General features: G+C 35.6%; 1 protein-coding gene across 1 annotated transcript in view; it reads right to left on the reverse strand.

The window, feature by feature from the left end:
- Window positions 1–26,880, reverse strand: part of LOC148942850 (intermembrane lipid transfer protein VPS13D-like) — a 192,512-nt gene that overhangs the window by 106,847 nt on the left and 58,785 nt on the right. Inside the window, 5 exon segments of the mRNA XM_089102376.1 lie at window positions 460–581; window positions 8,993–9,178; window positions 15,706–15,869; window positions 21,357–22,377; window positions 26,232–26,441. Coding sequence (XP_088958502.1) covers window positions 460–581; window positions 8,993–9,178; window positions 15,706–15,869; window positions 21,357–22,377; window positions 26,232–26,441 — 1,703 coding nt within the window.

A 26,880-nucleotide genomic window follows, 5' to 3' on the forward strand; every position in this document is an offset into this window, starting at 1 on the left:
CCCACGAAATTTTTATTGCCCTCTTACAACATTTTTTTAGGCTAAGTTTTTGGATATACAGTACAACAGAATTTTTCTGTTATCCATATTTTATCTCGTTCCTTTTTTTTCAAAGTTCTACGAAAAGGATGAATTTTAACTTTTTACTAAATTTGGGTGGCTCGAACATTTAAAAAATACTTGAATAAAAATTTTCCTAATGGAGCATTTTACGCTGAATTAAAAAAAAAAATGTAGTCATGCCTGCCCTTATAATTCGAGTTTTTGCTTAATATGTAAGGTCAAACTACACAAAATTTGGCAATAAAATCGACCTTTAACAAAGCGCTACAAAAAATTCTGGAAGATGGAAACATTGTGATTGCACGTTTTGAATTGAGCGTGCAAAGTTACATTAGAATCACACAGTTTCACTAAAATGGAGGAACTTTAAATCTGCCTTCCATTGTAATGGCTTACCTGTGCCTCCGTAGTGTACGCCAATTTATCGTATTCTATCAATATGTCTTGGCAAGCCAATTTGATTATCGGTTTCTTATCAGCAACTATATCAGCTGTAAAATCAGTGAGCCTAAATTCGCCTACAATAAAAACATTAAATAAAATGAAATAGGTAAAAACTAATTAAACTAACAAAACATAAAATGAAACAAATCACTTAAGAAAGCAGAACCAAATTGAATTACATAAGAAAGCAAATAGTTCAACTAAATAGATCAAAACTACAGAAGACATTAAAACTAAATAAAAGTACATTAGCCTATATAAGAAAGTTGAATAAGAGAGTTGACTTTCGTATAGCAGTTCCCGCGGAAATACAGAGAGATTACTACCACTGTAAAAATTTTGATTAGTCTCATTGGTTTAGGTTGTATATGACACAGTTTCGTGAGCCAATCACATTATTCCCTAATCTCTGCCAGTCCTGGAGAGGCAAATAACCACACCATTTCAAGGCCTGATTGCTTCTTCTCTGTGAAATTAAGCCTGTAACACGACGAAAAATTTGACCCCACCTGATTTTAAGCCAATTAAAATAAGAAAAAAAGGGTTTGCAGTCACTTGACTTATTACAAGTGGTCCCTATCTTTTTTCTTATTAAATACTCAAGCTTAATCAAAGTGCCAAGCTCTTTAGTAACTAACTTTGACATTTCATATGTAACATGACACGAGGAAGTAAACACTTAAAATGGATGCATAGCTAAAATAAAGGCTTTGGAGTTGGTAAGTTATGAATCTTATCTCCGACACTGACCTCTAAATCTATGTATTTTTAACTTCAACACCGCCTGTCAATCCTGAAGTCTTAGCAAGACCGATTTCAAATCTTATCTTTTTAGTTTGATAGGATTTTATTCTGACATCAACTCGTAAACCCATAAGATTTATGGGTTTGTTGAATTGCTATTTCGTCACTACCATGTAAAACTCTGAGTTATTTTTACATGAAAAATGTAGATGTGACGCACACCCATAGCATTAGACATAAAAGTTAGAAAAGGTACTGGAGTCTGATTTTGTGTATTTACATCTACCCAAACTCTTCGGTGTGCCAATTCGTATCCCAAATCCACAAACTCCGGACTCTGAATCAATAGTTTCAAGCAATTCCAAATGCTTTAGCACTAAATTGATACTGAATCTGACTCCAACTCTGCGACTCCAATTGCGAAACCCTTCTAAATAGCCCTTTAATTTTAAACAGCTAATTTAAAAGGGGATAGGAGTTGAATACGTGGCGCTAATTAGAAACTAATCCCAATTGCTACCCTTACACCCTATTGCAAGCAAATGTCAGACATCACTTGGTCGCCCAGTCACCCATCAAGGCCTCGGTGAAATCGCTGATGGGAGATTTGTAAGAAATCTTTGTGTTATGTTGAACAATTTAGTATATGGTATCGCCTGTCGCGAACCAAAAAAAATTGTAAGGTTGAACGAATAGCTGGAAACACGGCCAAGGGCAAAGCTGGTAGAGGGCCTGTAAGTAAGCCTTTTGGCATGTTGAACATTTCGTCCAATAGTTTGGCTTGGTGGGAAGAGAAGTCTAATTTTGAATAAATGAGCTAAATCGGGCACGACCCATAGCCCCTCAAGTACTCATGAAATGCCGGATGGGACGCTACTTTGATGAATGATAGTTGGCACTGACCAGTGCATGATAGAAGATCTTCTTTACTCATCCCCCCTCTGACCCCCATCTATTACCAGTGTGTTCGATTAATGAATTATGGATGTTTTAGGTTTTTAAGCAAGATATTTCATTATATATTCTATGAGGGGCGAAGAGGCGGATCTGAAAGTGATGACTAGAAGAAAGCCTATGAGCATTTGGATGCCTATGTCCATCATCTTGCTGCTCTTTTTGAAGTAAGTTGAACAAGTTCAGCCTTGATATGTTTTATTGATGGGAAACAGCAAGGGAGTAGATAAGGGAAAAATCAATTTCAAGAACTAAAGTAATCAATACATTTTTAGTCTGTTTTATTTAATGAGAGGGTGCGAATGAAAATCGAACAAAACAAAGGTGGAAAATTTGAAAAGGTATAAAAATCCCGAAATATTTGGGAGGGATGGACTGGGCCCAAAGACCCTATTTCCTATGTAACTGCGAAAATCGTAGAAGACAATTTGACTAACTCTATACTAAATCTGCTTAACATATTCTTCATCCTCAACTCTTGTTCTTTATTAAAGGAATTAAAGAGAATAAAAAAATAAGGATTACTGCCCCTAAATAACTAAAAACCACTTTTTCCATTAAAACGTAATTGCTTTTTGACGATTACCTGTGACATTTTGTAGGCTATGTAATTGTGAATTGTTTTGTCTGTTTTATCGTAATTGCGTAAGCTTTGCGTTGTGCAACATTCCTTCTTTTCATCAGTCAGTTTGTTTCGTTAATATTACATTTGTAGGAAATTGATTGTCTTCAGATTGGACACAACCCCCGAGACCGCAGGGTTTAAGGATTGTAAGTTATGCCCCGGGGCATAAGGTTTTTATGGAACGGGTGGTCGTATCAACTTCAGATCGGATGAGACTTGTTTAATTAGAAGTCAGAAGTTCTGGTGCCCTTTTCAAAACTCACAAGTGAATGGAGGTCCACCCTCCCCCCCCCCAAGCCTATTATTCCCCAAAATACATCCGATCAAAATTTTAATAGAGTTATTCTGTTCAGCATTGTTGAAAGATCCAGTAATTATTTCTTTTGGGATATCAACCTCCCCACAGTCCCCAGGGCAATTCGTTCATTGTTTACATATAGTATGTGTTATTGAGAAAGGTATGTATATTGAATTTTATTTTTCCAAAAAGAAGAAGGGTATTCAGGTGAGCCTGTCAGAGAATGTTGAGTAGAGGGTTGAACTAAATCAAAACGATAAGTGTGGATACGGATTGTCAAAAGGCCGTAACTCTGGTTTGATTGAGTATATTGATTTAGACATTTCAGGAAATGATAAGGGATATGATCAAAAAAGCAATATTTGCATGCTACAACTACTACTACTACCACACTGCTCAATTTACATTTACGAGGGAAATTTGAACTAAATCTAAAGACGCTATATTGTCAAAAGAGCATATCTCAAGAATTGATTTGGGCATGAAGTAGAAACTTTCAGAGAATATTTAAAGGGGAAGATCATCTAACTAAAAGGCATTAGTCGGAAAATGCGAGTAAAAAAAACTATTTGAGTCCGTTAGACATGGAAGGTAAACCTGTTCTTTCTAATTATAGCAGTGGCAATAGAAGCAGCGGGAATACTTTTAGTAGTGACAGTAGTATTCTTCACATAGTTCCCTTTGGTTAGTTCAATACCCCCTTTCTTTTAATGACTCTAATATTATCTTTATATACTTTAATTCTTTTCCTTTTTAACTAAAGTTAGAATCATTTCTTAAATATATTTCTTAATCAAACATATTAAATAAGATACTTGAAATGAAATTGTCACTCGATATTAGTTTATATTCAAGGTTGTAATATGATTGGCATTGCATTGTAACTGCGAAATGAAATTGTCATTCGGTATTCGTCTATATTCAACGTTGTAACATGATTGAGTCATGATGGCTTCAGTGCTTTAGAAGGACAGAAATTGTACAAATTTTCAATCCATTTAATGATATTCCCCCTTCTAATCCATCCAAAGTTCTATACCTCAAATATTACTAAAATTTGTAGCAAAGTTTTGAGCGAAATATAAGTAGCAAGCCAAGATATTAATTTGCGTACAGAAAAAAATGTTCAGAAATATTTTTTTCTTATTAACTGATAGACAAAAATAAATTCAAACAAAGACGAACTGAAATTTAAAAAAAGAAACGTTGTTCAATAAAGAAGTTTTTCAAGAAATACAAAAAGCTGGCAGTAAGCCAAAGGCGAGCAAAATTAAGTTAAAATAATAATAATTTCTACCGGGGTAGTTGCCCCGGGCATCGTGGCTCGGGAGGGGGTGCCCCGACTTGGGAATTGTCTCCTTCGATCCAATTATTATTTTGATTCGGTATTTTTTCCTTTAATTTGAGTTGGAAGGGGGGCGCTGTAATTAATCTTGCCCCGGGCACCTCCAATCCTAGGAGCGGCTCTGGCGATAGCCTTACCCTTATTTGTGGTAATTTCTGTTTGTTTCAAGTTTGACAATATTATCTATTGATAGAGGTTCCTGTTCTTTTGAAGTTTGAATTATCATTTTCCTTTATTTCTGTTCATTTTTGGCGTAATAAAGCTCTTTATTTTTCTTTGAAAACTTCTTTCTCGGAAAAAAGTTGATGCCATTAAAATTCAATTCTCGATTTTTTCTTAAATTATAAAAGAAATGTATGAGTGTAAAAGGCTGGTACTTTAAGAAGGAATGGACCACTGGGCAGGCCTATAAAATATGACTTTTAATCACGAATTTATAAAGCATCTTAAATACACATTACTCTGGGGCTCAAATAGTGTTGTAAAATTACCGTAAAGTAAAATCTGTAAAAATAAGGTAAATATGTTAAAATAAGGTACTCCCTAGGATATACAAGGTAAAATTAGCGTTTTAGAGATGACCTGTAGCTATAAGACTAGTGGAGCATTTATTTTTAAGCATTACTTACAGCTTTTAATGAAATTTTTTAACGATTCCGATTTTCCATGGACTTAAAAAGGTAATACCCCTTCATCTAGAGTTTCGTCAATTTAATTAACTGTCTAGTCTATCCCTTTGGTAATCTTGTGCCTATATTTTAAAAAATAAAAAAATAAAATAAGTAAATCACATTTACCATTATTTCGGAGTAAAATCATATTAGTCAATTTTTTTCTACATTTAAACCTAAGAAAGGTTATCCTAACAGCCTTGCATATTTAAATAGCCATAATCAGCCACATTCCTCACATCATATATATATTATTTTTTATTCATTTATAAAAGCCCCAAATACAATTAAAAAAGAGGTTTGTAGCACTTTGATTAACTAAGCACTGGATCATAAGAGCGGAATATTTAGTCACTTTCAAAGTCATTAAGACAGTCTTCAACAGGATTTGCTTGCAAATCTAGCTCCTCTCCCTGAGACTTAGATTCTGATTCAGGTGACGGTGCCTGTTTCGAATTCAGTAGATCTAGTCGAAAAACTCAAAAACGTAAGTATCTCAGAAAATACAATTATAAGTAGTTTTGACATTGTTTCTATGTATACAAATATTGATGTAGCAATATCTGAGCAATTAATAGAAAATAAAATAAATGAAAACTATCATTTAATAGAAATTTCAGCAGCAGGAATAAATTGCGAGGTCCTAATGACCTTGGTTAAACTCTGTAACAAGTATTCAAAGCATTTCCAATTCTTTTACCAGCAAATAAAAGGTTTGCCGGTGGGAGCACCCCTCTCCGGGTTACTGGCGAATATTTATGTAGAACATACAGAAAATTGGGCGCTAAATTCATATTCCCCGAAACATATCTTTTGGGGACGTAATGTGGATTACTTAATTTCACTTTGGAATTATGGGGAAAATGAACTTAGGGGTTTTATAGATCACCTTAATATATATGATAGAAATTTACAGTTTACCTTAGAAATCGAAATTGTAAAAAAAAACTTATTTCTAGATGTGTTAATTATTTGTAGCATATATAAACTCAATTTTACTATTTACAGAAAACCAACACAAAATTTGCCTTTTAAATCAAACCACCCCCCACAAGTTACAAGAGCTGTCGTAATCTCTCTCGTCAATCGTGCCCTAAACATTTGTTGTGATTTACACATCACAGCAGAACTAAACTTTATCAGGAACCTACTTTTTGGAAATGGGTATCCTATTTTATTTATTATAATATAATTAACCGTAGACTGAAAAACACTGCCGTAAAATCAATAGTAGTTTACCATGTGAGAATCCCGATAAGCCCTCAAACATAATTTACCTTCCATACATCCCAAAAATCACTACAAATCTTAAAAAAGTTTGCACACAAAATAATATGCATGTAGTATTTACAAATAGTTTCAAAATAACAAATTTCCTAAATTCTGGTAAAGATAAAGCCCAAGTTAATCGGCAAAGAGGGGTCGATCAAATAACGTGCGATTATGACAAATACTATGTAGGTAGAACTCACCAGAATTTAGAGAAACACCTACAACAGCATAAAGATGATATCACCAAAGCTCTAAATTCTAATATTGCTAATGTTTCTTTGGATTCGGCTTTAAGCAGTCAGGTTTTTGAAAATCCTAGCCACAAAAAAACTTTTTGAAGAATCCGCCTTTATTAGCAATGGCCTAGGTATAAAGCAGGTAGTTCGAGAAGCAATTGAAATCAGACTTAAGATTAATAATAATATTTCCTTAAATAGGGACTTTTCACTAAATGCTGTATAAACGAATTTAATTGAAACGATCTTACAAAATATTTTTAAAAACCAGTAGACATTAACACAGAACCAGTTACAAAAAGACCTTTGAGGTAAGCTGCCAAAAAGGCAAGATTAGCAATAAAAGCGTGTTTTTAATTATTCTTCTTTCATTTCAATGAATTGCTTTGTTTCACCTCACTTTGACTTTCAGTCCCGGTTTAACTTCGCTGAAGTAAGGATGCTGGGACTGTTTTTTAAAAATTTCATTTTAGTTTTATTGGTCGTATGTTATTGTAACTCTTTCTTCATTTGTATATTTATGTTTTGCTGTGGACGGCCCGTGGACACAGGGCCGAAATATTCTTTCAAATTAGAATTTCACTGTTTTACGAAAAGTATTCCCTATTGTTGTTCTTGTTTTTGATGTTTGGTACTATAATACACTTTATCGTTCTGATAACAAGAGACAAGTTAGACAGACCGCCTTTTAAACCAGGGAACACAGCTATACACAAAACAAAATCATATTTAATCTTTTTTCTGATAACCTCTTCGCGCTTTTGTGCTCTGAAAATTGCAAGGGGTCGTAAAATATGTAAGATACCGGTAAAATGCGTAAAATACCGGTAAAACAGGTCACATACGTAATTTATATATCATACGTAAATTGCGTAAAATAGGTAAAATACCAATTATACGGGGTCCGTAAAATTACGGTAAAATATGTAAAATACCCAATTTTACCGTGACCAATTTTACCAGTTACAACACTACCCATAGCAATGGGTACTAAAGTGCGAGAGACCTAATTTTGGCGCACACAGCTGGTGAAACACCGAAAAGCAACCTTTCCGGATTTTTAAAAAGTGCCACAAACGGTACCACTCGGCGGGCTTATAGGGTTGAGGCTCTAGCATTATAATAAGATGTGGTTTTGGTAGCCTTTTACTGATATTTCGACAATAAATTCGCCTAGAGATGAATTTAAGAAATAAACTTAGTATACCTTAATAAACTCCAAGTGGGACAGAATATAGTCTACTCTGATTTTAGCATCTTTATTCGTTTTCTCTATTTTTTTTTTTTTTTTTTTTTTTTTTTTTTTTTTTTTTTTTTTTTTTTTATAGTAAATTTTCCATGAAAGAGACATTTTAACTTTATCATCATTTTATTAATATGTTGTTATATTGGCCTTAAAAATCAGTGCTATTTTGAAAATTTATTTGACTAGAATAATAATTAACGAATAAAATTGGTTTATAAGGCTAATGTAAAAACACTAAGCACCATATTAACCAAAACAGTCGAGGAAAAAAATAACTAACAAGTTATGATAGAAGACGTCACATTTAATCTACAAAAAGAGACAAGCTACGTTGCTATAAATTCCAGATGAATAGGAGGCTTTTGTTTATCTTAAATGCAGCCTTGCCAACCAGAGATATGAATCTTTCAAATTACATCCAAGACAGCAAGCAAGAAATACAAGTTTTAGTGAATTTTCAAAAATGTTGTGTAAATCCTCCAGAATTTCGTACAAAGCCTAGTGAATTTACGATTTTGGGGGGATTTTTAGAAAAGTAACCTTCGAGTTCGCGCTAAGATGAATACTGTAAGATTACAAAGCAAGCATAGAAGTCTGTGTTCTCTCGTGGCAAATGAGTTTGATAAACAAAATGTATTCTGAAAACATGAAAAAAGTTGACATGAAAATATATTGTAATATTATAGTACGAAAAGGAAATACCTATTGACACTTGCAGAATCAAATCGAAGCAGTCCATTCATTTCTGGTTAAATTGAAGGTCTATAGTAACTCGTTCTGCCTACTAAAGGGCATCATGCTTGTTGTATGAGCTTTCACATGTCTGGACAAATGTGAATGCTGAGAAAACACTTCAGCAGATTTCTCACATTTAAGGACGGTTTTTTTGTTTTTTCATTGGGCTATTTCATCCCAGTAGATTAAGTAGATAAATACTATTAGATAGATCAGATAATTAAATGGTAGAAAGTTTTAATCGATTTATTTATTTTGTTTTCATTTAGGATTTATTTGGCTGCCCAAGTGAAATTGACTCCTGTCTGAAACCTGACTAAAACTCGTAGTCTTAATCTACAAAGAAAAAGGATACTCACCTTTTACGGCAATATTAGGTCCTTTTTCTCTATCGCAGACAGATTGTGCAGAATGATATACAATATTATTTGATGACTGATAAAGGGGTCCATCACTAGACATCATTGTAGCATGCTGAAATGTCTCAATTAACTGTGCATATTGGTGTCTATTCAATGATACTTTTAAAGGTGTAGTAAACCCACCTAAAAGATATAATACAGAACACGAATTCAGGAACATATCAAATATAATAACATGAAAGTTCAGCACCTTTTCTTTTGAGTATTTTAACCAAGTGAGCAAAAACATCCCAGTTCGATTGAGGAAATATGCAAAATTAAGAATACTAATGAAAAAAAAACAATTAATACCTGCGAGGCCTAGAACCAGGATCCCACTTTAAAAAGTATAATCCTTCATTGATTGAACTTGTTCAATCAATGAATAGTTAGGCTGAGATAGAATAGTCAAGCTTTCTTTGGTGCCTGGTCCACGTAGTGGCTTCAATTCACAGAAAATAGGGGGGAAGGCAAAACTGTTTTATTTTTTCAAAATCTAGGGGGGGGGGGGGATATTGTTGATTTTTCATTTTTTTTACAAAAAAAAACAGAGCCATGCCAACAAACAAAATGATAGCAACTATTAACAAATAAATAAACATTTCAACAATCTAAATAATCCTAAAACGAAATTCTTAGCCTATAAAATCGTAGAATTTTAATATGATCTACACTTGCTCTGAGGAATCTTTCCAGTCGCCTTATAGTACCATAACATTCACTACCGATCATATGCACTCTTACATCATATCTCAATTACAAAAGATATCATCTCTGAAACCTTCTAATTCAATATCAACTACTTTTGTCAGTGAAAAAAACCATTTACTAAAAGTAAAGAGTTACTTTTTGATAAAGTAAAGTTGAGCAAAGAGTAACTTAACTAAAAGTAGAGTCATGCTAAAACGTAGGACGAGCAGAAATAAAGTCATATAATAATCCAAACTTAAAAGAACAGAAATTAATATCAATGAGTAAATGAAACTAAAAATGAAAAGAAATTAAAATGAATAATCACATCAAACAGAAAGATAATTAATATTGATATGGGTAAATAAATAAGTTCTAAAATGATGAGAAATTGCAACAGATGGGAGCAGGGCTACCATCCCCTAAACCTTCGAAATGTCAGAGTCATTTCCGCATTACTAAAAACGTTTTGTACTTCGAGAGGTGTGTTCTATTTGCCATAATATCAACAAAATACAACAAAGAAAACAATATTAAAAGGCTAATCGAGGTTTAGAAATAAGAGTCGTGATGCCCCCCCCCCCCTGTCCTATTCCCTCTTAAACACTCAAACATATGTGTTTTTCTATGTCAAAACATTGATAAAAAAAAAAATAAGAATATAAGAATCAAGATTGCCGGAAAGAACTTACGCAATTAGACTGATCGTTTAATATATTAATTAAAAAAAAATTCAAAGAAAAGTAAAGAACTCCATTAAACAAAAAATGAGCAAAAATAAAATCAAACAATCTACTAAGCGTGAAACTACCACAAATCAGCATCGATAAATAAATGAAACCCTAAACGAACAGAAATTACAAAAATAACCGAGTCAAACTCAAAACGAGCAGAAATTAACATAAGTTGGGCTCAAAACCCCTATGCCTTCCCAAGGCCAGAACAAAATTTGCTCTCTACTGAAGATATATAAATGTTATTACTTTTATAACTTTAGTAGATCAAATATAATTAAGATTTCGATTATTAAATATCAGTATATGTATATTAAACTGACAATGCACATTCATTTGTATTTTTTTCAGTAAAGTGCAAATTATATTCTGGCCTTGGGAAGGCATAGGGGTTTTGAGCCCAACTTATCTTAATTTCTGCTTGTTTTGAGTTTGACTCGGTTATTTATTGTAATTTCTGTTCGTTTTGGGTTTCATTTATTTATCGATGCTGATTTATGGTAGTTCCACGCTATGTAGATTATTGGATTTTATTTTTGCTCTTTTTTGGCTTAATGGAGTTCTTTACGTTTCTTTGAAAAACTTATTTTGTGAAAAAAGTTTTTTTTTAATTAATTTATGTTCGTTTTATATTGACATAGTCTTTTCAGGGAAAAAGAAAATAATACTTTAAATCTTGTCGTTTTTTTTTTAATATTTTATAGTTTGGCCTGCTATTTGCATGCTGGACAACATACACCCTTTAAAAAATCTGGCCACAAATAGTAGTGTTTAATTTAGTTTCATACCTTCTCTAGTTGACCTGAAATGGAAAATTTTATACCGTTTACAAAAAAATCTGTGTAATTTCTTTGATAGCTTGGATACACATACGCTATTTTTATTTGGCTAAGTTTTAAGACAGAAGTAGCCCCGAAAGTTTGAACATAATACCCTCAGTCGTTCTTGGGATAATGCTGAGATGCCTTATTGAGAATTAGCATTAACACAGTGCATTTTGATTTAATCTTAAGGCAACATTTAGTTAGACATAAAGGTAAATGGGAGGGTGGGCGCGAGAGGGGGATTAGTTTCCCTTCAATCCCTTTCGACCATTAAAAAGTGCATCAGCCCTTTCTATTTTCAATCGAATGAGCCCTTTTCGAAGTTCCTACGACAACTCCTTCGATACGAAGTGCCCTGGTTTAAACAACAACAACAATAAAAAAATAATACATTATACCCACATCGATCTTTACTATAAAAATCTCAAGCCTTCCAATGACTTTTGACTATTAAAAAGTGCACTAGGCTTTTCTATTTCCAATCGACGGAGCCCTTTTTGAGTTTCTACGACACCACTTACTAAAAATACCTTATATGCCCCCATGTGATAAATTACAACCCTTAACCTAAGAGCAGTGAGGGTGGTTTTCATCTTCAAAAACCTAATTTCCAGAACTTCCAACTACTTTAAACAAAATGGCCATCTCAAAATTTTGATTGGATGTGTCTGGGAAAATGGTGGGCGTGAAAAGGGCATTAGTCGCTCTCCAGTCACTTTCAACTATTAAAAAAGACACTAGCCCTTTCAATTTCCAATCAAATGAGCCCTTTTGAAGTTTCTGCGACAAAGTTTTCAATAAAAACCTTATATGCCCCCAGGACATAACTTACAACCCTTGCCCTGAGGGCTGGGGGGGGGGGTTGTCATCCTCAAAAACCTAATTTCCAGTGGTCAACAAAGACCAACTTTCTACAACGTTGAACAAAATGGCTATCTGAAAATTTTTATTGGACGTGTTTGGGGGAATGGTGGGCGTGAGAGGGGGGTTAGTTACCCTCCAATCACTTTCCACTATTAAAAAGGGCACCATCCCTCTAAATTTCCAATTGAATGAGCCCCTTTTGAAGTTTTTACGGCAACACTATCTATAAAAACCTTATATGCCCACAGGGCATAACTTACAACCTTTGCCCTGGGGGCTCTGGGGGGTTTGTCATCCTTAAATAAATAATTTCAAGAACTTCCAACAACGTGGAACAAAATGGCTATCTCTAAACTTTGATTGAATGTGTTTGGGGAAATGACGGGCGTGAGAGGGGGGTTAATTACTCTCCACTCACTTTCGACTATTAAAAAGGGCAATTTTAATTTCCAATCAAATGAGCCCTTTTTGAAATTTCTAAAACAACTTTCTATAAATCTTATATGCCCCCAGGGCATAACTTACAACCCTTGCACTGAGGGCTCTGATGGGATTATCATCCTAAAAGACCTAATTTCCAGAGCTTTCAATTACGTTGAACAAAATGGATATCTCAAAATTTTGATTGGATGTGTTTGGGGACACGGTGGGCGTGAGAGGGGTGTTAGTTGCCCTTCAATCACTTCCGGCTATTAAAAGGGCACTAGCCCTTTCAATTTCCAATTGAATGAGCTCTTTTTGAAGTTTCTACAATATCGTTTTCTATAAAAAAAACAAACTTATAAGCCCCCAGGGAATAACTTACGACCCTTGCCCTGAGGGCTGTGGGGGTGGAGGGGTTGTCATCCTTAAAGACACAATTTTCAAAATTTTCAACTACGTTGAATGAACTGGCTATCTACGAGGCTATCTCGTAAAATTTTTGATTGACCGAGTTATGCTAACTGGTAATTATGACAGGGGGGATAATTGCCCTCATATCACTTTCGAATGCTAAGAAGGGCACCGATCCTTTGAGTTTCCAATTGAATGAGCCCTTTTTCAAGTTTCTACGACAAAGATTGCAATAAAAACTTATATGCCCCCAGGGAATAACTGATAACCCTTGCCCTGAAGACAGTGGGGGGAGTGTTCTAATCAAAGGTATAATTTTCTGAACTTTAACTGTGTGGAACAAAATGGCTACCTCAAAATTTTGATTGGATGCGTTTCGGGAAATGATGGGCGTGGAAGGGGTGTTAGTTGCCTTCCATTCACTTTCGACTATTAAAAAGGGCACAAGCCACTCCGATTTCCAATCGAATGAGCCCTTTTTCAATTTTCTACGACAAAGATTTCAATTAAAACTTATATGCCCCCAAGGCATAACTTATAACCCATGCCCTGAAGTTTGTGGGGGAAGTGTTCTAATCAAAGGTATAATTTCCTGAACTTTAAACTGCGTGGAACAAAATGGCTATCTCAAAATTTTATTGGACGTTTTTGGGGAAATGGTGGGCGTGGAAGGGGTGTTAGTTGCCTTCCAATCACTTTCGACTATTAAAAATGGCACTAGCCATTTCAGTTTCCAATCGAATTAGCCATTTTTGAATATTCTACGACAGCGCTTTCTTTAAAAACCTTATATGCCCCCAGGTCATAGCTTAGAGCCCTAGCCCTGAGGGCTGCGAAGGGGGGGGCGGGTGTCATCCTCAAAGACGTATTCCCCGAAATTTTCAACTACGTTGAACAAAATGGCTATCTCAAAATTTTGATTGGATGTATTTGGGGAAAAGGTTGGCTTGAAAGGGGGGTTAGTTGCCCTCCAATCACTTTCGACTATACAAAAGGGCACTAGCCCTTTGAATTTCCAATCGCATAAGCCTTTTTTGAAGTTTCTACGACAACGCTTTCTATAAAAACCTTATATGCCCCCAGGGCATAACTTACGAAAAAAACTTACAGGAGCCAAAAACTTACAATTTTCAGTTGAATGTGCCCCTTCCCCAGTTTCTATGATTGCAAAATCTATACGAGACGGTCGGAAGAAAAGGGACGGAACAAATAATACACGGATGGCATACAGGTTTATACTTAGGTAGCGCTACTGAGCAGCCTCTACTAGATATTTGCATGCTTAGTCACTCGGAGGTCTTTAGGCCAATAGTCTTGTTCGTACTTTAACAAACATTACTCGATTAAATAGTGGCTGGGATGAGATGCATTAGAACCCAATAATGAGGATACCTTCAATTTAAGGTCTGTGGCCTCAGGCTGCCAGACAAGAGAACCTACATTATCACCTTTCAGGATAATTACAGAACATTTATGACAATATTAGATTATTTATATATAATTATTACTGCAGTTTATAAAAATAGATGTTGAAATTACATTAGGACCGAATACCGACATTTAAGGCCTGTAACCACAAGGTGCAAAAGAGTATGGCTGACATTACCCTTTCTCGGGGGTCTTATACAATACACTTATATCTAATATTAAATTACTTGATTCAAACAGCCTTATTCGTCATAGTATTTTCTCGTCTTGCTTTTTTTAAGGCTCGGGGTTGAAGAAAGAATACGGAAAACTGACACCAGACACCAGAAGAAAAGTGAAAACTACCGTGGCCACAGATATTAAAGCATACCAAGTCTGAGAATCAAAACAAGACAATTAATTGAACTAGACAATTAAAGCAAGCATTAACTACTTTCAGACAAGCTCATGATGGATTCAGATGAAGTTGAACCTTTGATTGAAATCCAAAGTTTAATAGATTAAAATCAGCTTAATTTGAACTATGCTTTGAAAGGTTTATCTTCCTGTATTCTGGTACGGATTATCTGGCAACAATAAATTGGACCGAGATGCACTAGGGTAAATCAGCGATTTCTGAAACCAAGAATTATTCACATAATGGCTGTTAAAATTTACACTAAGGATTTGGCTAACTTATACTGAAAAACCTGTTAATGCATCTTAGCAAAATAATACAAGATGATATTCACAACGGTTATCAAGATGTATCATTCATGAACTTTGGCAATAAGTTTCATAGTCAAGCAACTAATGAAGTTGAAAAAGATTAAATTCTATCAGGCAATCAGAAAGTTCTCCATAACTTTTTTCTAAACAACAGCAATTGAAGATGTGATTACTTAAATGAAACACTACTTATAGCTATAAAATCGAACGTGGAAATCATTGTAAATACATATAACGGCGATTAAATTGCTTATGTATGAAACCAAACGGAACAGAAATAGCTGTGGATGATGGATGAGACCTGAAACGAACAGAAACTGCAATCAATGCAAGTCCATAGAAATTACAACGAACAGAAATTATAAGCAAATATTAGAAGGTCTATCACCCTTCACCCTCTCCTCTCGGAGCACCCTTAAGCCTTGGGTACCATTTGCACTTTATTGACCTTTATCGCAAAAGAGATTTGTTTGTGGTTTTATGTAATCGGTAGGCACCAACAATAGTCAATTGGCAAAGGATATTAACTTACGATACATTTTTAATTGAGAAGCCCAAAGAAGATTATTGCGGTATTACAACAAATTACCTGATACAAGAAGCGACGTTTTGCAGGTGCTACCATCGTTGAAGTAAAGCTCATTAGGATATTGTAAATCATTCCTGCAACGCTGCACCGTGAACTGTAGAGTAGCTTCTTGAACAATTTTTGGCTGCTCCCGATTACATCGATACAAATCAAAAGTAGTGCACCTAAAAACAGAAAAAAAGGCAATGGGGTTTTATTATATAAGACCTTGATATCAATTACATTGATATAAATTAAAATTAGTACACCTAAAGCCAGGATAAAAAGCCGTATAGTTTCATTATATAAGGCCTCGATATATATTAGATCCATAAAAATTAAAAATGGTGCACCTAAAACCAGAAGGAAAAGCATTAGGGTTTTATTATATAAGGCCTCAATGTCGATTACATAAATAAAAAACAACAGTGGTTCACTTAAAAACAAAAAAAAAGCAATAAAACTTTACTATATGAGGCCTCAGTATGGATTACATGGATACAACTAAAAAATGGTGCACCTAAAAACAGAAGAAAACGCAATATGATTTTATTATATAAGACCTTGATATCGATTACATTGATATAAATCAAAAGTGGTAGGAAACAAAGCCGTATGGTTTCATTATATAAGGCCTCGATATATATTACATCCATACAAATTAAAAGTGATGCACTTAAAACCAGAAGATATTAGGGTTTTATTATATAAGGCCCCGATATCAATTACATCCATAAAAATCAACAGTGGTGCACCTAAGAACCAAAACAGCAAAAGAACTTTACTGTATGAGGCCTCGGTATCGTTACATCGATACAACTCAAAAATGGTGCACCTAAAAACAGAAGAAAATGCAATAGGATGTCATTATATTAGGCCTGGCATAAGAAGAGATGAGTATAGTTCAGTGGGGATTTCATGTGTCTTCAAAAAAATACCGCTTGTATACAACACGGGAAGTTAAAATTTTTCCATGAGACGTTCTCTATATTTGAAGCGGCCCTCTTACGTGTCGAATATCATGCTTAGTGTCTTCCCCAAAATGTCTTGTTTTTTAATGGAACCAAACTTCGCATTCTTCATTCTGCCAAAAATTATCCTATTTATGTGAAGAGCAGTCGCTCCCTAGACCAATAATTGCCAATGCGTAACCATTCGTCATGTACGGACTGCACATGTTTAGAGACGAATGTAACAGATGCAACGTGGCTTCTGAAAGTAGCAAGTTATGTAAACAGCTTTTAAAAACTTGAAATTCAATAAGCTATTTCAGAATTCATTCACTGTCATGTTGGCTCTCTTCGGGCCAAAATTGTTGTTTTGTTCCGTAAAACGGTGGGAATCACCACTTTGTTGTGGTAAAATATCTTTATTTTGCTTGAAATAGCACTAGAACCTTCAATTTCCGTTAATATGAAGTATATCCTTATACTCTGCGATTACCGACTCAACATGATAACCCCCCCCCCAAAAAAAAAAACATCACAAAAATAAACACACACCAATGTCTTATGGAAAATAAGAAACTTCGCATTTTTGCATACGGATGCTTGAATCCTCTGCACCATGGATCTCAAATATCTTAAATTTGATTATGCAATTTTCACCAAGATATTAGTCTGTCTGACTACACACATCAAGTGGTCAGTCTGAATTTGTCACAGCTAAAGACAAGATCGGGGCCTTATTGGTGAAAAGGAAAGAATTAAAGAGACATTGGAAGGACATAATGAGAAAGTGTTGAATCGTGACAAAGTTTTAGAAAACTGTAAAGAATAGAATACATGAAAATTCGACAATTTGGAACTGACCGAAGATTTATTTTTCCAAGAGGAAGTAGAGACACCACTAAATTAAACGATTAAAAAACAATAAGGCCTCATAGTAGTGTGGTGAATGAGTTTCTGAAATTTAATTTGCAGCCAAGTTAGACATAGATTATTGAAGATTATAAGTACGATTTTTTGAAAGGGGAGCCATCTAGTGATTTTAGGAAAACCCTAATTAAACCCCTGTAAAAGAAAGGTGATAGGAGAAAATATGATGGTTAAAGAGGCATTAACTTAATTTCTGTAGGAAGAAAATTACTTAGCATGGTAATGCTTATTAGACTAAGCGGTGCTGCAGAATAAGTTTAAGATAAAGAGAGCATGGTTTTAAGAAGGGAAGAGGTAGCATCAACCAAATTTTCACTCTTAGACTAATGATTTAGAAGTATCTGAGTCAGCAGACCCCTTTAATTCTCAGTTTTATAGATTATGTAGGCAATTTTGTTCAGCCAATAAAAAATATTTAGTTAAGGTCTTATTCTTGTATGGTGCCATAACAACACTCAAGTCATTAGTACTATGTACGAGAACAATATCGCTATTGCTAAGGTAGGAAGTGAAAATAGTAGCTAGCTTAGTGTTAAATCTGGATTTAAGCAGGGTTGTGTCCTATCCCAGTTGCTATGGATCATTTTGATGGAAATTTTCCATCAAAAAGGTAAAACTCTCCAAAACTTAGACTATGCAGAAGATTTAAGTGCCCTAGGTAAAAAAAAATAGCAAACAAATAAGTTTTTGGAGGTTTTGAGATTCCAGGGTGCAAGAAAGGGTATGAAAATTAATGTTAAGAAGACAAAGTCGCTTAGAACAGAGATAAATTATGATAAAGAGGGGATGTTGGGTAACGAGAAGATCAATGTAGTGGATAGCTTCAGTTGCCTGGGTTGTATTATTAGCAACAACAGTGAATACAATGAAGCTGTAAAAAGAAAAATAACCAAGTACAAGGGTTTTTTTTCACAGTTAAAAAAGGCTTGTGAGAACAGGGAAGTAAGTATGGAAATCAAGATTAGAAGGTTGGAAGCAACGGTAATGACAGAGGTAAAGATCGGTTCTGAAACGTGGGTGCTTCGAAAGGAGGGAAGACTTATCAAATGTTCTCTAGCTCTAGAGTAATTGTCTAAGAATAGTTTTAAGCACCCATTTGACTGACTGTGTGTCAAACAGCAAGCTGTCCGAAAAACGTGATCCAATCACACTTTCTAGGGCTACAATGAGAGAAAGATTGAGATGGCTAGGACACGTTTTATGGATGAAGGACTACCAAAGATTGCGCTTTTTGGCCATCCATATGAGGCCAAACGAAAAGTAGGTCGTTCCCCAATGGAATGGGAAGAAGTCATAATGGAGGATTTGAAAAAACGTGGAACTTCGTAGGACATGACAAAGACTGAGCTTTGAATAGATTGAGGTGGAATATTCAGGAACTTTTCCCGATTTCTGGGAAATGATTCTGAAAAACTCAATCCCAATATCCCTAACAGATTTTTTCTCCTCCCTCTTCCCCAGGAAGGGGTAGGAGGAGGAAGAATCCGGAAGGGAGTGGGAAGAGGTCTATACCAGAAGTGGTTGTCAAATCTCCACTGAAATTGGGAAAAAAAAATTTATTCCTAGCTATGCCTTGTAGGGGCCCATACCCGATCCGATCTCTCTAGGGGGAGGGCGACAATTCTTCTCATCAGTCTATGGGAATAGAAGCTAGCGTCCTAACTTTGCCACTTGGGACTCTAGGCTTCTTAAATTCCTGTCATCTGCACATCTACATCAAGCAGACTTCAAACCATAACCAAACTTGGTAGGAAGTGAGAGTCACCGGCCTAGTGGCGCGTCTTGTGCATTCGGTTACAGTTCAACTTTTGTTTGGGGAGTTCTAGAGGTTCCCTAAATTCTTATCATCAGGATATCTACAAGAAGAAATTGTCAGATATCAATCAAACGTAGTCAGAATCAGTATTTGAAGTGAAAATTTTTCGGATCAGTGGCAACTTCCACCAGTGTCGGAGAGGGGGACCTTAAATTTTGTCGTTAAGACACCTTACAAAAATGGAGTCAGATCCAAAATAAGCTTAGTTTAAAGTAAAATTAGTTCTTGGTAGTACCTTTAGGACGAATAAATGCAATCTGACCGCTGCGGGGATGGGGTGCCCAAATTTTTGTAAATAAGTTTTTAGACCACCGAAAAACGACTTCGAGTCACCTTTTTACAGCTCTTCTAAGAAGGTGGGTGTTCTCTTTAGCTTTTTTTTTTCTTTTAGGATGTGTCATTCCATTTCGTTTCTTCGACTACAGTCAGCATTTTATTCTTTTCCACCGGGAGCGGCTGAGCAGAGGTCCGGGTCAAAATATTTGCATTTTACAAGCTCATTTTCACCGCCTGGGAATTTTCCACATTTTTTTCGTTTTCCTACGTTTTGTCTTATTGTCTAACTTTCTATTATCAGGGCATCTACTAGAAGATGTCAGACCTAATTCAAACATGAGGGAAAGGAATAAACATGAGAGAAAGGAGTCCTTCGTAGCGCGCTTTGGGTGTCCATGCCCTATCGAGCTTCTATGGGTGAATGGAATACGTCCATTCTTTACGTCAAGACGTCTACCAGAAAGTGTTGGTATATAAAATAAGACTTTGTGTAAAAGAAGAGCGAATGTCCTAATTCCTTAATTTTGAGGTCTGGGCCCAGTCCTATCTATGTAGGAATAGAGAAGGTGAGGCCTTAATTTCCTTTGATAGGAAAATATATTAGAACGGTATGTCAGGTTTAAACACCATTGGATGAAGAAAGTTAATTTCTACGTTGTGTCTCTTTGAGGATCCAGACTATCCAGCCTTTGTAGAAAAAGGGGATCCTAAATCCTTGCGATCTGAACATGTACCAGCATGGTTTGGTCCATCTCAATCAAAAATTAAAGAGTGGGAACTAGAGTTCCCTAGTTGTTCCTTTTGTGGTTCATTAACAAACTTGACCCTTAGGAGAGAACCTAACTTCTAGTAATCAGGGTATCAGCATTCTGAGACCTAAACTAAACTTAGTCAGAAGTAACAGTCAATATCCTAATTATAAGATAATAAAATAGTTTTTATTCAATATAATATATCATACAATAGTAAACATTTTAAAAGTTCTCTATGCCTTTCAGAGTTTGGAATAATACGGACTCTGAATCCAAGAGGGATTCAGGCTCAGTAGAGGTTTTAAAATATTTTGCCACTAGCCTAATAGCTAGGTGGGCTGGTAAAATTCATCAAAGTAAGCCCGGTTAACGGCTGTGGTTAAGATTTTGGGAGCCACCGCTACCAGAGGACTATATTCTTAGCATCATAGTTACTGCAACGCCTCATGGCTTTTTAGCACTGGAGGACTAGTTCCTATGTACTATATTATTCAAATAATTTTTGCAATGTATTTCCGTCGGGACAAGGCATCTAGAGGTGTCTCTAATGTCGCCAACAGACATAAAAGGTCCAATAAATACGAACGATATATCCATACCTTTACACTGAATCCCCCTCCCTAGACTCAAATTAGGATAAGAGCCTCCTTGAGCCTTATCAGGAAGTGCGTAAAAATTAAAAATGCTTTAACATTTTGAAAAACATGACATTTTCTTCCAATAAAAAACAACTTTTCCCTCACCTTAGATAGTTTTTGCGAGCTTAGATTCTATTCCAAGCCGTGAAATACTGTGAATTTTATGATTTTACCCATAAATTTCTACATTTTAAATATTTTTTTTTGTGTCCAAATCAAAGTCAAAATATTTTGTGAAAATGACCAAAAACTGGCTATATTGCCCAATTTATTGCTCCTGAAAAACAAGAAATGTTCTTAATGTATTACTTACAACTTCAGTGATGACAATCGATTCGTCAAGTCAACTGAGTAGATGTTCATGTTTTTTATTTCAACTTCAATTTTATCACTCACAGATTCACTAGCAATTTCAACCATAGTGGATGACCTTCTAATCATGAATTTATTAGCGTCTTCTTCATGTCCAATAGATTTGTACTTTGCATTCCTAACTGTAATTCGTCCCAGTTGTGATACAAGAACTTCCCGACTTTTAGCACATCTAGGCAGAACAATAATAGGTGTCTCTAAACAAGCTGAAAAACTGTAAGCTATGACTGGTTTGATAATGATCGAACCAGTTGGCGAATCGTCTTCATCAAGAGCTGTGAAAGACGCAGTACGAGACCTAGAATTTGTGCGCAAATGCGTTAAGCCTTTCAGTGCTTCTGTTCCACGATGAGCAATATCAAACGCTACGTTTTGAGCTGCTTCTTTCACAGTTTTTGCAAAATAAGACGCATGTCTCTTCAATTGACCTGCAAATAACGTAAGTTCTTCCAGAAACACAGAAGAATGGACGTATATCACTGATGCCAAATGAATGTCTAATAACACATCACTGGCATGTTTATCAAACTTGAATTTCAATGCTCTTGAATAGCCGTCGACATTAGACATTTCAAGACCAAGCACTAAATTTTCGATGGATGGATCTATACCAATACTTATAACTTTTTGGTGCAAAGCCCCTTCTGAAGTCAAATCAAGTAACTGAAGACCACCAAGAGAACCTTCAACTTCAATATACTCTTCCATTTCTGCCCGGATTTGTGCGCTTGAGACAGTAACAGTGCCAATTTTTTTCGCCATTGGATAATCGAGCTCTTTGTTAGAATGCATAAGTACAATATTCAGTCTCCTAAAATCAAACGTTAGTTGAAATTTTTCAACAGAACTGGATTGCTCTTCGTCCGTACCGAGATCACCTTCATGGCGGATTTTCTTCTCTTTCTTCTTTGGGAGCATAGAAGATGCAAAGGATACGATTTGAAATATAGTGTCTTGGTTGGCTGGAAGAAGAAAAAATCGATATATAATATAACGTTTATCTTTTACAGCCCAAAACTATACTGTCAATATCATGGCTGTCAAAAAGACGAAAAAGAGAAATTTTTTTTAAAACGAAGCATGTGCTTTTTAGTGCCTGGGACAATTAAAATACTGAATATGCCACTAGTTTTTAAGATTTCATCATTAATCGATTTTTGTTAAATCCTAATTTGACTTTCTACTACTAAAATTCAAAACTCATATACCACTTTCACGGTGAACCGCATGAATGTTGTAGTTTTTTAGATTTGATTGACTCTTCAAAAATTGGCCTTTAAAATTTTACAATTAGGTCTTCATATTAATTTCGCATGAAAACTTGAATTTTGGAAAATATACCACAAGTATCACCCCCATGCAAGCTTAGTTAGAATTAGGCAATCGAAACCAAAACGATGCCAAAATAAAACTCATGCCCATCCCACCCGACTGTAACGGCTGCAGGCTCTGTTCCATGTAGATATACCAGTATATGTTAGTGAGCACATGGTTTTAATCTTCAAATGACATATTGTAATCCCATCTCTTATAAAAAATATATTTGTGGCTATTTTCTCGAGTTTCTAAAGATTGGTTAGACGGCAGCTAATGTAAACAAACAACGTGCAATGTTTTATTTTGTCATACAATTTTGTACAGTAAGGCAATAAACAACACTCTATTGTGAAAACATGTTTCTAGAAAGCATCCAAATAACAAGGGCAAGCTAATTGAAAATTCAGTTCGAAACTTTAACAACCTTAGCGCTAAAAACAACAATACATAGTATTCATTGAAATCCTGAAGACAGGGGTTCGAGTCCTGGTGTCGCTGATTATTTGGTATGAAACGGAGGTCGATGGTGTTACTCTGTAAGCTCAGCTAGAGTCGACCCAGCTCTAAATGTGTACCTGGAGAAATCTGGGGGGAAAACACAGAAAGGGTCGGATGATTTGCCCCCCACCACGCATTGCACTCCCGAGCGAAGGCATTCAATCAGGAGATCAGTATCTGTACAACGCAGACCATTGGTCGACTTTCGAAAATTTTTTTTTTTTTATAGTATTCAGTAGGGATGCCATTCAAAGCTTACACTCATGAATTTGAAGACCAAGCAAAGAGTTGAAAAATTAAGTTGGGTAGTTCAGTTGCTAATAATGAACAGTTTTTTTTTTCTTACAAGGAAAGTTTTCAAAGCCTTCAAGAAACGACAAAAGGTTTTCACATAAAGAGTCTGATTTTCCAGATATTTTTGAAAATAAGAAAAGGAGATTTAACAAACTGCGCAAAAAACAAAACTTCGCTGAATTTTGAGAACCAAACAATATATATGGGAACGGATAGTGTAAATCCCTCCAACATGCTAAAAGCAGTATGGTAGAGCGTTAAAACAAATTTAAAAGTAAAAACATTCCCACCACGCCCTTAGAGCCTTCGCACCGTCTCTGCCATGTCTACAGGCATATGCTCCATCATCTGCCTGTTTGCAATATTATGCCTGCATTCAATTTCAACTTGTTTGTAATATTCTAAAAATAATGAAGGTTGTACCAAAAGTAAAGGACAGTTTGGGGACCATGCCAAGTACCAAATCCCCCGCACCGCAGACACAGGATTACCAGTTAATTAGTTCCCTTGCTTCATTGTGCGCCGTGTTTTATTGCTGAGCGGTAGCCTTTCGAAATGGTTATGATCATAAAGCCAATAGAGTTTGATCCATATGGAACTTAGGCTTAGATGAATCATAATAAACTGAGAGACCTATTTTGAGACTCTCCGGCGACTTAGACGCGATATCTAAAACGAGACACGGAGTATTGTCGAAACGATTGGTTTTAATTTATGATAATGCGGAGTATCGTGGATCACAAAGGACACAGCGAGAACTCTACATATAAATGGAATTTTTTGTAAATCTTTCTTACAGGCCAATGGTGTCAATTCATGAAAATTTAGGGAATTTATTTTTTAATATCTAGAGGGGGGAAGAATTAGTTGTTCACTAAATTTTGAAGTAGAAACACAAAAACGGCATTTTTCAATAAAAATACAACAATAAAGGTATTTTTGAAGACCTAGCTGGCACAAACTACCTAAAAATACGAAATGTGTTTAAAAATGTCAAAACGTTCTTAACTTTCCAGACAACCCTCCAGTACAGAAAAAAAAACAAATGTGAGAATAACTTTATTCTTATGTATCATTTAAAACAATGTTCTTCAGTTGTTTATCGGACTAGTCCTCTGGAAAATTTTTGTTTTAGTTTTAAGTCTATCTGTAGCTCTCCATCTCCTATATATCAAAACTTGTTTCCAGTTTCCAAAATAATGACAATTAATCGCCAAAGTTAGCACATAACCACATTCAGGTATATGTTCTTTGTATAAGTACTTTTATTAATATTTTTGCTGCAGTTCTAAAGTTTTAATATTTCAGCGTAAGACGACAATCTTGCTGTCAGTTCATAGCTGAGACCCAACTTTATCCACCACCGACATACATTTGAAAATACCTTTGAAAAGGCAAATGTTTAGACCATTCTCTAAAAAATAGTCCAAGTAATATTGATGATTTTGCGGTATTATTTTGAGCTACCATCGCTAGAGACAACTGACCCAAGATACGTAGACAAATTGAGAACCCCGAGACGTCTTGGCAGTCAATCTTAACAACCGCAAGTACAGATTGATCACTATTGTGTCTAATTAACAGAGATTTTGTCTCGTCCCCTTTGATCTTGACGAAGATTTGATACTTCTTTATTCTATACGCGCTGTTTTTTTCAAGGCGTCATAGATGGTTGCACATAATAGCGATGTTACTGCTACTAACCCCTCACCGCAGCACCAAGCCGCCTGAGTCCAACAGAGCTACGCACGCTCCTCCTCAATCCTGATCTATAAAAAGCCTCTCTCTTTACACCCTACCAGGAAGTTTCCATTTCCCTTAAGTCTTTCTTTACGACATCCTCCCACCCCAACTGTGGACGACCTGGTTTCCGTTTAGCCCTAGACGGTTGGTCGAAAAGAACAATCTTCGGCAATCTGTAATCCTTCATCCACAGAACGTGACCTAGCCATCTCAACTTTCCTCTCATTATAGCCCTAGGAAGCGGGATTGAACCACACTTTTCTTACAGCCATAACATCAGCAGAAAATCCTTACTGCATCTGGTTTACTCTTTTTTCCATTCTATAATTGGTAAGAAGGTTCAATGGCTTTGAAGCAACTTGCAGCTCCGGCTGACCCAAAATATTTATGTTCGGACAAAGGATACGAATATCTTTTTTCAATCAGCAGTTTAAAAAAGCGTCTTGTTCTTCTGGATCAATAGTAAATACAGTCATAAAAACAGGCTTACCGTTTTTTTCTTAAAGACTAATTGGTCGACTGATTTTATAGGTGGTTGAATAAAACAAATGCATACCGTATTGCCCAATCTAAATCTTGTTTTCAGTAGATTGCTTATGATGCTCAAGAAGTAACAGCGGGCAGTTGAGGCAGAGCATAGTATTTGATTTAGTCTAACTAGAGGGGGGGGGGAATTCAATTGTTGTGTTCCCCAAATTACCGTTTTTCTCACCACAGCTAAATACTTTTCTCTGGTTTACGAATCTGGTAAAATGTTTTTCTTACCCAATGAGAGTTGTGATCAACTCACAGATGAAGGAAAAACTTAATTTAAGGACATTTTTAATTCATTAATCATTCTAAGAAATCAAATTATTCAGGCAAGTTAGATGATCAGGGACTTTATTTGGAGGATCAGTGGGCTCATATCCCATGCTCAAAAGAAAAAAAATTCAACAGCATTTTTATAGATATCTGGACTTACCAATAACGTCGAGATTACTGAACTGTAGATTTGCAATCCTAATATGTTCCTGAGATTCATTGGTCGGGCAACAGGGACTTATGTCAGTGAATTCAAATGAAATCAGGGCATCCACATCAAGACTGCCATCTAATGGCAGCCCACCTGAGTTGACCCGGGAAAGAGGAACATGTTTAACATCCAACATTGCTGGTGATACCGCTCCAACGTCTAGAGATTATAGGACAGTTAAGTATAATTAAACAAAAGAATTACAAACATTTTTGGAATTATAAATTTCTTGACAAGTCTAGCATCTAGGACACTATCTGAGGAAGACCCAGAGGGATAAGTCCATTCTAAAAAAAAGCAACAAATCCAAGAATGCATCTTATCACTCCCCCCTCTCTTTTGTGATGCAGCAGTCCTTACGACACTCCCAAATTTTCAATGTTCTATCTGTAACATATCAATAAAATTACACCAAAAGACCGTGGTAAAGTAGCTAAAGTACACTAAGTGTACCAAAACTCATCCAAATGACAATTTAAAAAAATGTTGTCTAAAAATACACATTTTCGGATACCCCCACACCTCCCCTTCCGATTTAAAGCCTATTAAAACTCAACTCTGGATTAAGGGGTAGTAGTGACAACTTTCTTGTGGTGCC

This window comes from Artemia sp. Qi Xiang Cuo, chromosome 16 (assembly GCF_049724085.1).
Source record: "Artemia sp. Qi Xiang Cuo chromosome 16, ASM4972408v1, whole genome shotgun sequence".
Lineage (NCBI taxonomy): Eukaryota > Metazoa > Arthropoda > Branchiopoda > Anostraca > Artemiidae > Artemia > Artemia sp. Qi Xiang Cuo.